The following is a 14,797-nucleotide window of genomic DNA, read 5'->3' as shown; positions in this document are numbered from 1 at the left end:
GCAACCATGGGAAAGGCAGGGCTTGCCTGGTCATTTTATATACAACCAACCCCGCGCGTCACGGGGTCAGAGGGAAGGCGAGAGAGCCGGCGATCGGGGGTTGGAGCCGCGGACAGTACTGGCTCGCCCAAACAACGACGCCGAGCTCCTCCTGGGGGCGTTCAGGGAGCTACAAGTGTGCTGGCTTGTCTTGCATCTTCGAATCTTTTGCATGAGCGACGATGGGCACCAGATGGACTTGGCATCTGGCCGAATGGAGTTGATGAGTCGAAGAAGTTTAAAAAGATTCTTTGTATTCTCCGCCTGCTCCATTGAGACGGGCGAGAAGATGGGAGGCTTCGGACCGCGAGCTTGAATAAGCCATGTCCGCAGGATTAGAAGCAAAAACAAAAATCAACCCAACGTTTTCAACTTTTACATCATTGCACTGCACCATCTGGTGATGATTGAGTCAATCTGTCGGTGAGCAAACCGCTTGACGGGCTGACAATCTCCGCAGCGTGCGCCTTGCTCCGTTCGCTGAGAGGGGGCGAGTGTGGATTCCATGTTTCGTTAGTCAGCGCGCAAAACAAGCCAAGACGGGTTTGAAGCCTAGAAGGCGACGGACAGGCGCCCCGGTTAATTCTTGTTTTCGTCCAATGTTTGGGGCTCCGTGGCCGCCTTTGCCCGTTTATTCTTGGGATTAGGACGTCTTGGCCGGCTGCTGCTGTTGGCTCGCTTGGCGCGGGTGGCCCCCTCCCCATCCCCTGGTTTAGGGATCTTCTTGGTTTCTCAAATAGCTGCGACGGTATGGTTGTTCTTCTGCTGCGTGCCGTGCAGGAGGTGAGGAACGGCCGGGCTTGGCCGGGCGGAGGGGAGGGTTCTTGGCTGTGACGGCCCTACGTGTTACGATTGGAGATGCGCAGCAAGGTAAGTGGTGCACGGCGTCGATAGACAGGAGACTAGGACAGGTCTTGGCCTTTGAGATTTGGGGGCAGGTTGATTGACGGGATTGCGCAAGCTTGGTGAGCATCATTTCATCTCGTGAGCAGGTGGTCTTGGCGGAGGCACGTGTTGTGGGAGGCAGGGAGGTTTCGATTGGGCGCAGGGCTAGGAGATGAAAGGCGGGAATTTGGGGGGGAGAGCGTTGTTTCTTCGGTCAGGATGTAGTCAGCAGGGCGGGCGAGGAGGGAGGAGGACAGCCGCCGCTGCCGTTCGCCGGCGGAGGTATGTAAGGAAGGCAGAAGGAACAGCCAAAATGCGACAAAGATTGATGGAAAGTCGGCGCCGGATGGCGGCTTGGCAATCCGGCAGTGCAACAGCTGCATATGCACATATGCTGCTGCTATGTAAGAGACAGTGTGTGTGTGGGGTATCGAGGGGAGGTTGTGTGTCTGAGGTTGTGGTTCGGATAGATTTCACAGGAGGTGCTCTCCTACTGTGCATTTCCTACCAGCTTGAGAAGGTTTGGTTTAAAGTGTTGGACTAGTGGTGAGTGGCTTTATTGGCATGATTTGGGAGATGAACAGCCAAGCGTGAAGCTTGCGGTGGAAAGCCACCGTGGTGGTTTACGACCAGCGGCAATTTTGCACGACAGGGAAAGGGGAAAGGAACATAGGCGCCGATGAGTTGATTCCCGCGCGGATATCTCGATCTGTGTCACGTGTTATATTCGGATCCGAAACTCATTACAGAGAAAGAGCCGCCCCAGTCGGGATAATTCTGGACCTCGGGTTCGCAAACTTGTCCGAAGGGACAAAAAAAAAATGCCACGCGGTTTCTGTGTCGATCATATGTTATCTACCCTTCCCTCGATATTAAAGAAAAAAAAGGAAAGCGAGCCAGCCCACTGACCAGACGGGAATACTCAATAGGGAAAGGGAGGATGACGAGGAACTGGGTCGGAATGTGGGGGATACTGGGGACCTTTTTCTTCCCTCGGGGTGGAGCTTTGCAGCGTGGTTTGCCGAACGGGAGATGCGCTAGCTGGAGCTGGGTTTCCAGTGTGGCTTGTGTGCAGCCAGCTTGTCTATCCGTGGCGTTTTTGGCAAACCAAAACCCAAGAGTGTGGTACAGTAAAATGAAGGGGCCGGGGTGGTGGTCGTGATGTGGGTTCATACGCGCGCGCGCGCCCGCGCGTGTTCTCTTCTTCTACCCTTTGAGCCCAGCCACATCCAATTTGTGGAGGTTTACGCCACACTATGAAAATTCTGTTTATACTTTGATAGATGCCTACTAAGCATCGTGATCCGCGCGTGTTCTCTTTCTTGGTGACGGCACGGGTAGGTAGGCAGACGTGTTTGTGCCAGGATAGAAGAGAAAATGGGGTTGGTCCGATGTTAGATCGTTCGGTTGATGGTGCAATCAGGTACCCGAGACCAAAAGACGACACTAGACTAAGAACAAAAGGTGTGTAAGGTTGTATTCTCCTTGCCCCCGTCACGCCTATCCCAAATACGAAGCCTGGCCCGGGGGGGCAGGGAAATGAGGATGTGCTGGATGTGGTTACGTGGTTGGTGGCGTTTACGCAGAGGGGGCGTAAGACGGGCACACATTGGAAGCTTTTCGGGTTAAGCTTTCTATGGGGCTTTTGCGAAGGTGTTCCTGGATGTCTGGCGTTTTGGCGTTTCTCGGCTGGGGGTTAGGGTTGATGAGGATGGGCAGAAGAAAGGGGTGGGCTGTGGATGTGAGAGTTCTTTGTCCTTGGGGGACCTCCACAGTTCGGCTCTGATCGTACGAATAGAGAGGGTGGTGTTCGTCATCTTTGTATGGGTATTTTCAGCAAGTTATTAGCCTTGGTGTTAAGTTGAAGGATCTTCTGTCTCTTGTATTCGCAGATGAGATGTCAACTTCAATTTGCGTGATGTGAGCAGTACTGCGCATCGAACGGACGCGTACGATGTAGTCGGTGTTTCCGAAGGACTCAATCATGTCGTACCAGAGCCCAATATAGTTTAATATGCTGATTTTGCAAAAGATGGCTTTATTTATCATGTTGGTTCCCGGCCGTATTTTCGCACGTTGTTAATTGTTTATAATTCCTATCGAATCTTCCCTGTTTTGTCAATTACTGCCCCAAAATATTATCACGCTCGTAGTGTGTTGCCTGAAACAATTCTTCTTGGCTTGAAATTGAACATCGTCAGTCGCGTCTCAAGTTTCTCAGCATTGGGTAAATCGAATGGAATTCCGTGCGCCAGCCTCGAGCGGGCCATGGCAGAAAATGCGATTGCGTTTGTGGCGCAATGTGTCGTATATCACAGCAGCATCTCAAATACAGCAACAATACCAACTGGCTCAGTGTCATACGCCCGAAGTCTGCGCGGCAACCCGTCAATGATAGTGACAGGTTTCAACAAGTCATCTCTCACTTACTCTCTGCTGCACATGTGACATGTACAATCCATTATGTGCTCCTTAGTACTGATGCAAAGTTGCCGCCGTCAGAAACTCACAAACGGCCTAATTTTGAAATTAAAAGGGACACACATCATGTAACCTGGCGCCTGATGCCGACTTTTATATCACTGCTATCGGCCTTGCACGGCCGTAGATGTCCGCCGGGCCGCTGACAGATGTGGGTCCCGCGGACTTTACTCGGCCGGGCCGGGGAGATAGGAATCGGCCCCGGTCACGGTTCTCCCAGATGAACCAATGGCATCTCACTCAATGGTCAAGCAAGTCTGGGCATCACCGTCAACCACACTTCTATGGCTCCATTCTCAGCACAGCCGAGTCTCTCGTAGTTAGCTCGGGTCGGTGTCGGTCCCCGACATTGAATCATGGGACGATCCGGTGGTCTCAGCAACGCAGATCACTCAATGCAATTAGACGGCAAAACAGCATGTGCAGAGGGAAAGAGACAGGCAGAGTTGCCGTTAGACTCTGCCGAACCCCGTCATCCATAATCCAAAACTCGGTGGGAGCCGTCATACTCGGGCAAGAGAATCGCAAGTTCTGACCGATGTAGCTTGGCACCATGTGTCTCCGCGGGGCTAGCCGCCGGCGGCGGGGAGTGTGGGGTCCCGGCATGTCCACCACAGCATGCAACGCGGGGAGTACCCGCGGCGGTGCCTTCGCCCAGAAAAATGCCCGTACCCCGGACTCTGAGAACAACGACTCAAACGGGAGGCGAATACTTTAAAAGGCTAGACTTTCTCTCCTCAACGGAATCAAACCTAAAAAGACGCTCCCTCAAGACACAAGCAAAGCCAACCCAACCGATCACCCCCCGGATGTTGATAAGGAGCTTTGGACACCTTCCAGTCTTTCCCACCCACACCTCGTCGCTTTTCCGCTCTCGCTCTCGTTGCGTTGCATTGCGATAGCTGCCAATTTTTTATCGCTGCAGCACCGATTTCCGCTCACATCAGAAAAAAAAAACATGGCCGGCCACTTCCGAGCTTCGTTGGCGGCTGCCACGGCCCCACCCTCCAAATCCTTCCCCGACCGGCCCCAGTTCTCGGGCTTCATGAAGCCGTGCCGGTTCGAGGGCGAGGTCCGCAACCTCGAGATTGCCGGGACTGTGCCGACCGAGCTGGACGGCACTTTCTACCGCGTCATGCCGGATCCGCAATTTCCTCCCTTCATTGATAATGATCCTGTAAGTTTTAGTGAATGACGTTTTCTTTTGGTTTTATCTAGTTGGTATCGTTGCTGATTTGTTGTGCGTCTTTGCATAGTGGTTCAATGGTGACGGAAATGTGTCAGCGTTCCGCTTCCACAATGGCAACGTTGACTTCCAACAAAAATACGTCAGGACGGAGAAATTCGTTCGAGAACGAGAAGCAAATCGAGCGTTAGCAGGTAAACTTGATCCTTCACTTGATTGCCTTCTCACCAAAGCGGCACCACTTTCGCTAACATAAAAATCTACCCAGGAAAATACCGCAACAAATACACCGATGCGGTAGAATTCAAAGTTCGCACAACAGCAAACACCAACGTCTACTACTTCAACAAGTCCCTCCTCGCCATCAAAGAGGATGCTGCACCCTACCTCATGGACCCCGTTACCCTCGAGACAAAAGGTCTCTGCGACTTTGATGGCCAGTTGCCCAGCCTGACCTTCACCGCACACCCCAAGCTGGACCCTGTCACGGGCGAGCTCGTGTGTTTTGGGTACGAGGCCAAGGGTGATGGGACGCCCGACGTGTGTTATTTCAGTATTGACGCAGATGGGAAGTTCAACCAGACGGTGTGGCTGGTGGCGCCCGTCGTCGGGATGATTCATGATTTCGCGGTGACGGACAACTGGGTATGTCGAAGTTTACCGGGTCCTCATGACTTTGCTAATGTCATTCGCAGGTCCTATTTCCTATGATACCTCAGATATGCGACATTGAGAGACTAAAAGCTGGAGGCGAGCACTGGCAATGGGACTCGAACGTTCCCATCTACATCGGCGTCCTGCCCCGACGCGGAGCCAAAGGCAGCGATGTTAAAGTAAATACAAACAACTCCTCAGCCTGCCACGTAACGGTCTGACTGACGACTTTCCAGTGGTTCCGCGCACCAAACGCCTTCCCAGGACACACCACAAACGCCTACGAAACCCCCGCCGGCAAGATCGTCTTCGACCTCCCGCTCACCGACAAGAACGTCTTCTTCTGGTGGCCCGACGCCGAGGGCAACGCGCCGGACCCGCACGACATCCACGCCGAGTACGTGCGCTTCGAGTTCGACCCCACGGCCACGGAGCACTCGCTCGACCTGCCGAAGCCGACGGTGATCCTCAAGCACGACATGGAGTTCCCGCGCATCGACGACCGCTTCGCAACCAAGGCGCACCGGCACAGCTGGTTCGACATGATGGATCCGTCGCTGGGGACCGACTTTGCGGCCATCATGCCCGTGCTGGGCGGCGGACACCCGCTGTACAACGCGCTGGGTCACTTGGATCACGAGACGGGGAAGCTGGAGGTGTACTATCCTGGATCCACGCACATGGTTCAGGAGCCGGTGTTTGTGCCGAGGGGGGAGGATGCGGCTGAGGGAGATGGGTTTCTGGTGGTGCTGGTCAACAATTACAAGACCATGTCTAGTGAGTTGCACGTTATTGATACACGGAAGTTCACGGAGGCGGCGGCAGTGGTTAAAGTGCCTATGAGGCTGAGAGCAGGGCTGCATGGCAACTGGGTTGATGCGAAGGAGCTAAGGTAGAGACTGTCTAGGTCTAAATGATGGTTGTTCGAGATGATGACTGTGTTGAAAATTCCTGTGAAATCAACCACGGTAGCGTAACTCATACCCACATCTTGTTCTACTGATTCTATCGTCATGGAGAAGGTTCCCTTCCCCTCGTACACCATCAGATATCGATGGTAGATCCAATGGGCCCGAAGCGGATATTTGACCACGCGATCTTGCTACATCGAGATCAGCCAAGGTTTTGGGTGCCTAGTAGACATGGGCAATTCTTACGCTTTCGACCAACCCCACTGCGTGTCCAAGTCATTCGGGTCATTCTCCTGCCATGGACAAGGACCCCGAATTCCGCCAGGATCATTGCCTCTGTCGACGGGGTAGGTGGAATCGAGCCAAAGGTTCCAAGCATAGTACTGGGAAGTACCAAATCAGTTGGGTTCAAATATCAAAGTTTGGAAAGATAGAAGGTTTCGTACATCATCCTGGATGGACAAGGCCATCACCATAGGCCGGCGTAGGATGTCGTTCTGGCGGGCCACGCCTCCAAGAGCCTCAAAGGTATCCGGCTCACTAAACTGCCAGGTCTTGGCCCGGCAATACTCCTTACTCAACCCATTGGCGTCAGGGAAGTTCGGCAGAGCCGGGGATGGAGCATCGATTCTCTTGCCGTCCTGGATGAAGAACTTGGCGATCTTGTCCTCCGCGAACTGAGTGACGACTCTGAAGAAACATCAGCTTAGACATATTTCTCAGTGAGAGAAGGGCACGAAGAGTTCATACGTAAACTTCTTCGACGTATCCACGTCCCCTCCGATCCCGTAAAAGTCCGTGACACCAAGCCTGTACGGGTTATAATCGCAGCCGCCACCGTCGCACTGCCGCAGGCGTTCCTCGCCACAAGCCTCGTTTTCGCAAACGGAATAGGAGTTTATGCGGCTGCATATCTTGGACGACGTCTGGAAAGCTCTGGAGTTGGAGTTCCTACGACGATGAGCCATGTCAGGTCACGAATCAAGGGCCCTTACCAGACATCAAACTCGGGACAGCATGCGCCGCGGTTGCCCTCGCCTCGAAGAGGATCCCAAGCGGAAGGATGCCAACCGTCAAAGTTAGCCTGCAAAAACGTCAATATTATTACCACCCATGACTTTCACTTGCAATGACCATGAAGGACTCACCTCACCGCCGACAAATCTCACCGATCTCGTACACGACGCATCACAATACCCCGTCCCGTACCTCGCACCCGCCTCATTCCCCTCATATCTCTCCAGCCCCCCATCAGCGTCCATGGCCAAAAACGTCAATGCGCCATTCAACCCGCACGGCACCGTGCCCAAGTCAACATCGAACGCAAGCTCGTTCCCAAGCAGCGAGAACGTCTGATACTTATCCCCGCCCCCCTCCATCAAGAACACCCTGGAGTTTCGGCTCTTGCTGAAATCGATCGGCGTCTCATATTGCTGGGAGATGGAATCGCCGTTGGTCACGATGCCGTAGCCGGGGTAGTAGGCGCCGTCGACGGCACAGCGCTCGGTGCACGATTGCGTCGAGTTGCAGTAGTCCGTCTGCCATTCCTGGCGCTCAAAGCAGCTGTGCCAGTCGTCGACGACGTGGATCCAGCGGTACTCTGCGTCGATGGTGATCTCACCTTGGACTGTGTCGCAGGCGGAGCTGGTACATTGCTTCCAGGAGAGCTTCGGATGGATCTCTTGCTGCAGGTCGCCCACCTTTTGCGCCTCAGCGAGAAGCGCCAGAGATGAGATAATTAGCACTGGGCGCATGATTCAATTGTGGTGAAGTTGCTTGTGAAACACAGTCATGATAGGATCTTTTCAGAATGCAATCACGGCACCACCTTCAAGACATTTATATCCAATTCACCTGGAACTCGGGAAGTACTCTTCTCCGACGCCCATTGTGATAATCCAACGCTCCGCTGATCGAGACTCCAAAGGTCCGTATGCATAGACCGAGTAATTAGTCGTTCAGCATTGGTCGGGCGCAGGTATTGATCATGTGCATTGGATTATGGCCAAGAAATGGATTCTACGGAGGGAGTTTCTCCTTCTGGATGCTTTGATAGTTGCCCTGCACCCAAACACCAGGCTGCAGATCTGATGGCTGCTGACGTGGGAGTCGGTTCAGTCCGAGAATGCGAAGGCCAGCCTGCTTATGCGCTCATGCTCCCTGAAAGGCTGCTCCCTTGGCAGAGGTCATGTTCGTCTCATATCAGAGGGCCTGGTCAATCAAACGATTCCCCAAAATACGTGGTTATCATACCAATGAAAGCTAGCTCGACTTTCTCATGCCACCTTGCTAAACACGTCAAGACCTCTCCATGAAGTCAGCTTTCTGAGGTCTTACAACTCGGGTGGCTTCTATCAATGAGTGAACACGGCCACCATGGCTGCCTGGCAATCAGTCGAACAGCCCCTGTGTTGAAAAGTTCGTACACATTTAAACATAAAAAACAAACACAAAAACCATCTTTGTTTCCCTTCAGAGTACCGGCCTTCCCCTTGTTTCAATTCTTTGAATTTTACAACATCGGTACTTCTCAACTGCTCGAATTCATCACCTTGGGATTGGTCCACATTTCGGTGAAGCAGACGAGAGGCAACCAAGCGAGGCAGACCAGCAGGCCCGACCCCACCCAGGAGGAAGACTTGTCATTCGTTTGTTTACTCGATTTTGTCCCCTTGAAATGGGTTCAGATTGCAGTGGAAAGGGCAAAAAACGAGGCGACCGAACCGAATTTACCTGCGGCTGCGTGCGACCCATCCAACCCACTGAGAAGGACTGCTACGACCTGCCGCATGCTCACCCATCGAAGGCTGAGAGAACGCACCGTATGAGCTTGGCCGTGACAGATAGGTCTGGAAGTTGAGTTCTTGATTTCCCATTTAAAAACCGCTGCCGTCGAATTTGAAGCGGCGGATTGCTTTTGTTGCAACTGGTAGTCATGCAACTAGATCGAATTGAATAGAGGATTGTTCTCTGAGTCTTACTACTTCTAGTTGAAACCTGATGCAAATCAAGCTACCTAGATGTAAAAGCGACATATGAATGCTACCTTGATCGTGTACTTCTGTCCGGCGAACTAAACAGTCCTTTGACACCGAACCTATACCTCTTGGTAGATAGAGCGTGAGCATCTTTCTGTGCTTTTCTAGGGTGCCAGACTTCCTCTGCACTGCTATGAGATACTACAACAATGGCGGGTGCCCATTTCATCAATCAGTCGACTTCATCCTCTTTGGGTGAAGCTTGAAATCGCAGCGGAGGACGGCTGTTGGAAACAGGCAGTCGAACTGCTGCAGGCTACTCAAGTTCATTCCCTCGGGATAGGTTTAAAATGCAGTGAAGATTTAAAGGATTCAAGGACAGCTTGGCAGCCATGCAAAGCAAATAGCTGGCGTTGATAGGTCGCCTTACTCAATAATATCCATGGATGCAGACAAGGACTGAGCGGGGAACACAGCCTCGGAGCTTGGCGCTGTAGGCACTGGAGCAGATTCATTCCATCGGGGTGGGTTTAAATTGCAGTGAAAAGGCAACGAAAGGCAACTGCGCTAACCGACCCGAATCCAATGGGAGTAACGACCTATCGCATGGTTCACTCACAGCTGAGACAACGCAGCGGATGAGACTGGCCGTAGTAGACGGGTCCAGAGTTGATTTCTTGATCTCCAATCATTGTTGTGGGTTTCCACACGCCGAGGCGGTATTGCTTAGAGGTTAACTGAGAGGCAACCAGATCATATCAAACGAGGTCCTCATTACTTGAGTCGCACTGCTTCCAATTCGACGCCACCATGATTCGATTCAGCAGCTATTGTGGTCCTTTACGACCTGGAGACTTCTGAAATATGGTTGAGAAGCTGACGGATAGTATTCCTTAGAGTTGACAAGACGAACTTGACGTCTTCAACGAAGATCACGACTGAGAAAACGAAACCCCCAGGGTCTGAGGAACACAGAAGCTGGTGTCATTCAATCTGAATAACGCATAATTAGAGCGCTGTACTAGATTTTGAACGGATCCTCAATATGATAGAATCACTCATATCCCAGGAAGTATTTTCAAAATCTGTAAATCTTACGACGGTTGGTGAGAAGAGAATGCTCCGTCAGCTCTCGGAGTCGAGGTTCGGGGGTGGCATCTGCCTCGACGTGTCGACTCATGAATACACCAAGTGTGGCAGTGCTTGACATTAGTTGTATTGAGTCGTCACTGTTTCTGTTGGTTGGGCCACCGACAGAAGACCCAGATTCTTGATTCTTGAATGGCTGAGACCCATGCAACCTTAGCCGCTGAACCCATGCAGCAGGAGAGGAGCGGCCCGCAGCGCCCGCCGCGACTGTGCCGCTGGGCGATGGCAGGGCAGAATCATGTCTTTGGGGCAAGAGGAGGTCTTTCGGCATTTCATTGCAGGTTTTGTGGCATGATGCCTCTCATTCTTCAATTCTGCCTCCGATCGTCAAGAGTCGTTCTGCATTTCGAGGGCTGGCGAACGAGTTCTCACAGCATATTCCGACTCTCAAGTTGTGTACGCTTGATGTTCTAACAGACCTGCGAAAGAATCATGGAGATAGCAGCAAGTGGATTTGCCTTCGTCCAAGTTGGCGTGGGCGCCGGCAAAACAATCGTCCAAGCCATCCAGCTGTGGGAGCAGGTCAAACAGCTCCCACGAGAACTCCAATCACGCATTCACAAGTTGAAACTATTCAAACAGATAATCATTCAGATTGAAGACGAGTTTGCGCGCCACCCCAACCTGCGCGCGCGCCCGGCGGCCCAGCAGTGCCTCGAGCACGTCCGCGATGCTGAGGCAGCGCTCCTTGCGCACGTTGAGAAGATGAGCGCCTTAGTCCAGCAGCCGAAACGCAAGCTGAGGCGTCATGTTAACTCGTTCAAGATCATCTCCCTCAAGAAGGAGGAGTTGGCGGCGCTCGAGAGCGAGCTTGCCTGGGCGATGGAGTTGATGCAGCTGGCGATTTCCCTGTTTCACCTGTAAGCTTCGTGGTCTTCTGTGACAGCGCGTCTGCTGATATGAGTGTGTAGGGTAAAAGCTGAGCTATCCGAAGAGATCATTGTCAGCCAAACGTCGAATCGAGTCAGAGAATATAGCATTGCTTGTCAAGAGGATGTGATACAGAAGACGGCGCAGGCTGTAGTCCAGATGATGAGAGCTGAGTCGTTGCCTATGATAGACAAAATGTCCTCTGGCACTATGGTCTCTCAGAAGGACGATTCCGGTCAGATGGATAAGGGGCAAAAAAGTCGGAATTGGCCGTCATATTTCGAAACCACCTTATTTGGAAGATATGCATTCCGCCGCTCACGAAACGATGAGGGATGGATCGCGTCCCTACAGATTCCCTGGTCTCAGCGCGTCACAGAATTGCGCTGGACAGGGTGGCAGTATCGCTTCCACTCTTACAACATCCGACCGAAGACCGCGCCTGTCTTTAAAGCTGCCGAGCAGGGGGACATCCGAGAGTTAACAAAACTCTTCAGAACGGGGCAGGCCTCGCCCTTCGATAGGAACGAGGCGGGCCGCTCCTTACTATACGTGCGTGCTTAAATGTACTCGACGGGGCTGAAAGCTAACACGCACCCAGCTCGCCGCAAAAGAGGAGAGGCTGGAGGTCTGCGAAATGCTCATCAGAAAGGGTGTGCCTGCCGACGATGAGCGCGAAAAGCATGGCTAGTAAGTTGTCCGACTCATCAAACCATTGAATCTCCTAACCATAGAGCCAGCAATCCTATAGACGCCATAGTCGTCTCCCGTCAGAACTTCACCGGAGCAGATGACGAAAACCATGCATCCCTCGTCGCTCTATTCGAGTCGGCCGCGTATACTTCAGACACTCTCACAGTTGAGCGCCTGTTCAACTTCGTGGCCGAGTTCTCCCAAAGTGACGACTTCCTCCGCGTGTACCAGTCCCAGTTCCTGCGGAACTACCAACGTCTCCCGATACGAGACCGCGCAGAAGCCGTCCGCCTCGGCTCGTTTCTCGTCCGCGACGCGACGACATACAGACGCTTGCTCAACCCCGTCACCAAGGCCGTCACGCCCGCGGACACACGCGAGTCTGTGAGCGAGAAGCTCTCGCTGGTCCACTCTGCCGCGATAGCGTTGGGCAAGAGACTCGCGGACGAGCTGCAGTACGACCCGAAGGCTTTCCGGGCGCGGTCGTACACGGATTCCTGGAGCGACGTCGTGATCGAGACGGTCGAGTCCGCGGATAGCGAAGACTTGCACGGCGTAGAGACGGTTGTGCCTTGGGACTGGTTCCGGGTGCCGGCCTGGAAAGGTACACCGTTGACGTCCCTCCTCGGCGGCGCTCTGTGTCGCCTGGCGCCCGAGATTCCGGATTCGAAGTGGGACAGCGTTTTTCAACGGGTCCTTGGACAGTGGCTGCAAGATTTACAGGAAGCGGGCGTGGACTTGTTAAAATATGGGAAAGGCGAGGTGATGGCTCAGAAGTTGTGCCCAGAGGTCAAAGGCGCATTCGACAGCGACGCGATTAACGCTTCCCGAATCACAGTACGCTATGAGCTGCAAGAGCCGAGCAAAGAGTCGTGGATGAACGCGGTCGACGCGGAGTTCGACCGGAGCGACAGATACTGGATGCCCATTCGCATCATTGCTCTAGACTACGGTCCTCACGCTAAAGATTGGAGGGTTCGATGGCTGGTAGAGTGGGAGGCTTTTGCGGGGGAGTTCTGGAGGACTGTGGAGGCGCCGAGAGTTGTCATGCCTGGCAGTTGGGTTGATTGAAGCCATTCGGTTCTTTCACTCGCTCTCTCATTATCTCTGGCCCAACATAGATTTTCCCACATCTTCTGAGTTGACGGTTACAACCCTGGGAATTTAAGCGCTGCGGAGGGGCTGCGTCGGCGCTTAAACCGGGCCATCTCGGGGCAGGCCGGGCGGCTTTATCGGCCCCACTGGGTACCCCGCCATAGGTGGGCAGGAGCTCCCCCCGCGCATTCGTCATAGCCCGCCCTGATATGCTTCAAGCTCCCGCAGTGCGGGGCAAGGGGCAGATCAGGTCACTCAGCTGTCTGCTACTTCCCAAGCTCTAGCTGTCTACCAGCTATACCTTTTAGCAAGCAACATTTCGTGGGTTTCTACAACCAATCTCTCCAGCGCCGAGGTCTACTCTACCAAACTTCCATTCAACACGCAAACATGGCTTCCGGCAGCACACGTCGGCCCGGAAAACAGGGTGAATGGTACACCGGCGACCCGACCAGGCTGTCCAAGCAGCTCGACGGGTTCTTGTCCGACGTCCCGGACCAGATTGACGGCGACGGCTTGCCTGTCCCCGGCGCCAGGGTCATCATCGCGCCGTGAGTCTCTTCCTTTCCCATGCCAACTATCTCCTCAAAACTGCCAGACGATTAACCACCATCTCGCCAGTCATGCGGGCTACTCCTACTCCGGCCCGACGGCAGCCTGGGCCTACAAAGCCCTCGACCTCTCCAAAGCCAAGCGCGTCTTCCTCCTCGGGCCCTCGCACACCTACTACCTCCGCGGGGTCGCCGTCACGACGTACAAGAACTACGGCACGCCCTGGGGCACGCTGCGCGTCGACGAGGAGGTCACCGCCGAGATCCGCGCCCGGGACGGCGTCGCCGACATGCCGGTCCGCAACGACGACAAGGAGCACTCGCTCGAGATGCACCTGCCCTACCTCTTCAAGCGCCTCCAGCAGACCTTTGGCGCGGAGGAGAACTTCCCCACCCTGGTCCCGATCCTCGTCGGCGACAACAACAAGGCCGAGGAGAAGGAGGTCGGGAAGTGGCTCGCGCCGTACCTCAAGGACCCGGAGAACGCGTTCATTGTGAGCTCGGACTTTTGCCATTGGGGCAGCCACTTCGACTACACGGTGTACTCGCCCGACGGCACGGTCGAGGGCATGCAGCGGCTGCGCGGGTACAGCGCGCCGGATGGGCCGCCGATCCACGAGACGATCAAGATGGTGGACGACCTCGCGATCGAGGCGATCAAGACGGGCAAGCACAGCAACTTCTACGACAACCTCAAGCAGACGAAGAACACGGTCTGCGGGCGGCACCCGATCGGGGTGACGATGGCCGCGCTGGAGGAGCTCGGCGAGGGGCACCCGGTGTTCAGGCTTGTGCAGTACCAGCGGAGCAGCATGGTGACGGAGCCAAGCGACTCGAGCGTGAGTTATGTCTCGGCGTATGCTGTGGTATGAGGGTCGGGGAGTATCGCGAGAAGGCTTGTTGAGAAATGAGGAGTTTTCGGATTTTGGTGTTCAATCGGTCGGGAAAGGGGATGGTACAGGCGTGTGTGGCATGAAGGAGTTTTCTGAGGTGGGTTAGACACGGGTTTCAAACCGACGATATGGCAGGGAGAGCATGACACGCAGAGAGTTGAATAGACAAGCTTTTTGTCACTGTGTAATGCGATGGTGTGGTTTGTGCACCTATGCAGCATCTAGTTCTTTCCGAACAGACAAGATAGATTGAGAGAGTTTCTCCAGACTCATGTTGAATCGTTCATATATCTTCTCATGTTCGAAAACTTGGGTTCGCCAAAACTCTTCAGCTAAGTTCGTGAGCGCACCCCAGTTCTGAGAGCACGATAGCGTCAGACGGCCGAAGCAGCTGCAGCTTTCCATACCACAG

At 53.9% G+C, this 14,797-nt stretch overlaps 3 protein-coding genes across 3 annotated transcripts; 2 read left to right on the top strand and 1 right to left on the bottom strand.

Moving 5' to 3' along the window:
* Positions 1–4,363: 4,363 nt before the first annotated feature.
* On the top strand, positions 4,364–6,141 carry GCG54_00013572 (Lignostilbene-alpha beta-dioxygenase isozyme III; the record flags this gene model as incomplete). Its single annotated transcript, XM_045413424.1, has 5 exons — positions 4,364–4,582; positions 4,662–4,785; positions 4,860–5,236; positions 5,287–5,424; positions 5,482–6,141. 5 exons carry the CDS (start codon positions 4,364–4,366, stop codon positions 6,139–6,141), a joined length of 1,518 nt encoding a protein of 505 aa, XP_045265058.1.
* A 148-nt stretch (positions 6,142–6,289) lies between these two features.
* On the bottom strand, positions 6,290–7,910 carry GCG54_00013571 (Exoglucanase 1; the record flags this gene model as incomplete). Its single annotated transcript, XM_045413423.1, has 6 exons — positions 6,290–6,347; positions 6,403–6,539; positions 6,603–6,846; positions 6,907–7,107; positions 7,152–7,240; positions 7,305–7,910. 6 exons carry the CDS (start codon positions 7,908–7,910, stop codon positions 6,290–6,292), a joined length of 1,335 nt encoding a protein of 444 aa, XP_045265057.1.
* Positions 7,911–10,715: 2,805 nt separating this feature from the next.
* On the top strand, positions 10,716–14,364 carry GCG54_00013570 (Protein memo-1-like; the record flags this gene model as incomplete). The annotated part of the gene is made up of 6 exons (XM_045413422.1): positions 10,716–11,143; positions 11,195–11,705; positions 11,755–11,843; positions 11,894–12,908; positions 13,170–13,492; positions 13,563–14,364. The coding sequence occupies 6 exons, from the start codon at positions 10,716–10,718 to the stop codon at positions 14,362–14,364; spliced, it is 3,168 nt and encodes a 1,055-aa protein (XP_045265056.1).
* Between the last annotated feature and the right edge of the window lie 433 nt (positions 14,365–14,797).

Source organism: Colletotrichum gloeosporioides (genome assembly GCF_011800055.1).
Source record: "Colletotrichum gloeosporioides strain Lc1 chromosome Unknown consensus_38, whole genome shotgun sequence".
NCBI classification, from domain to species: Eukaryota; Fungi; Ascomycota; class Sordariomycetes; order Glomerellales; family Glomerellaceae; genus Colletotrichum; species Colletotrichum gloeosporioides.
The sequence above is the reverse complement of the archived record's forward strand: the minus strand, read 5'-3'. Positions and strand labels throughout refer to the sequence as shown.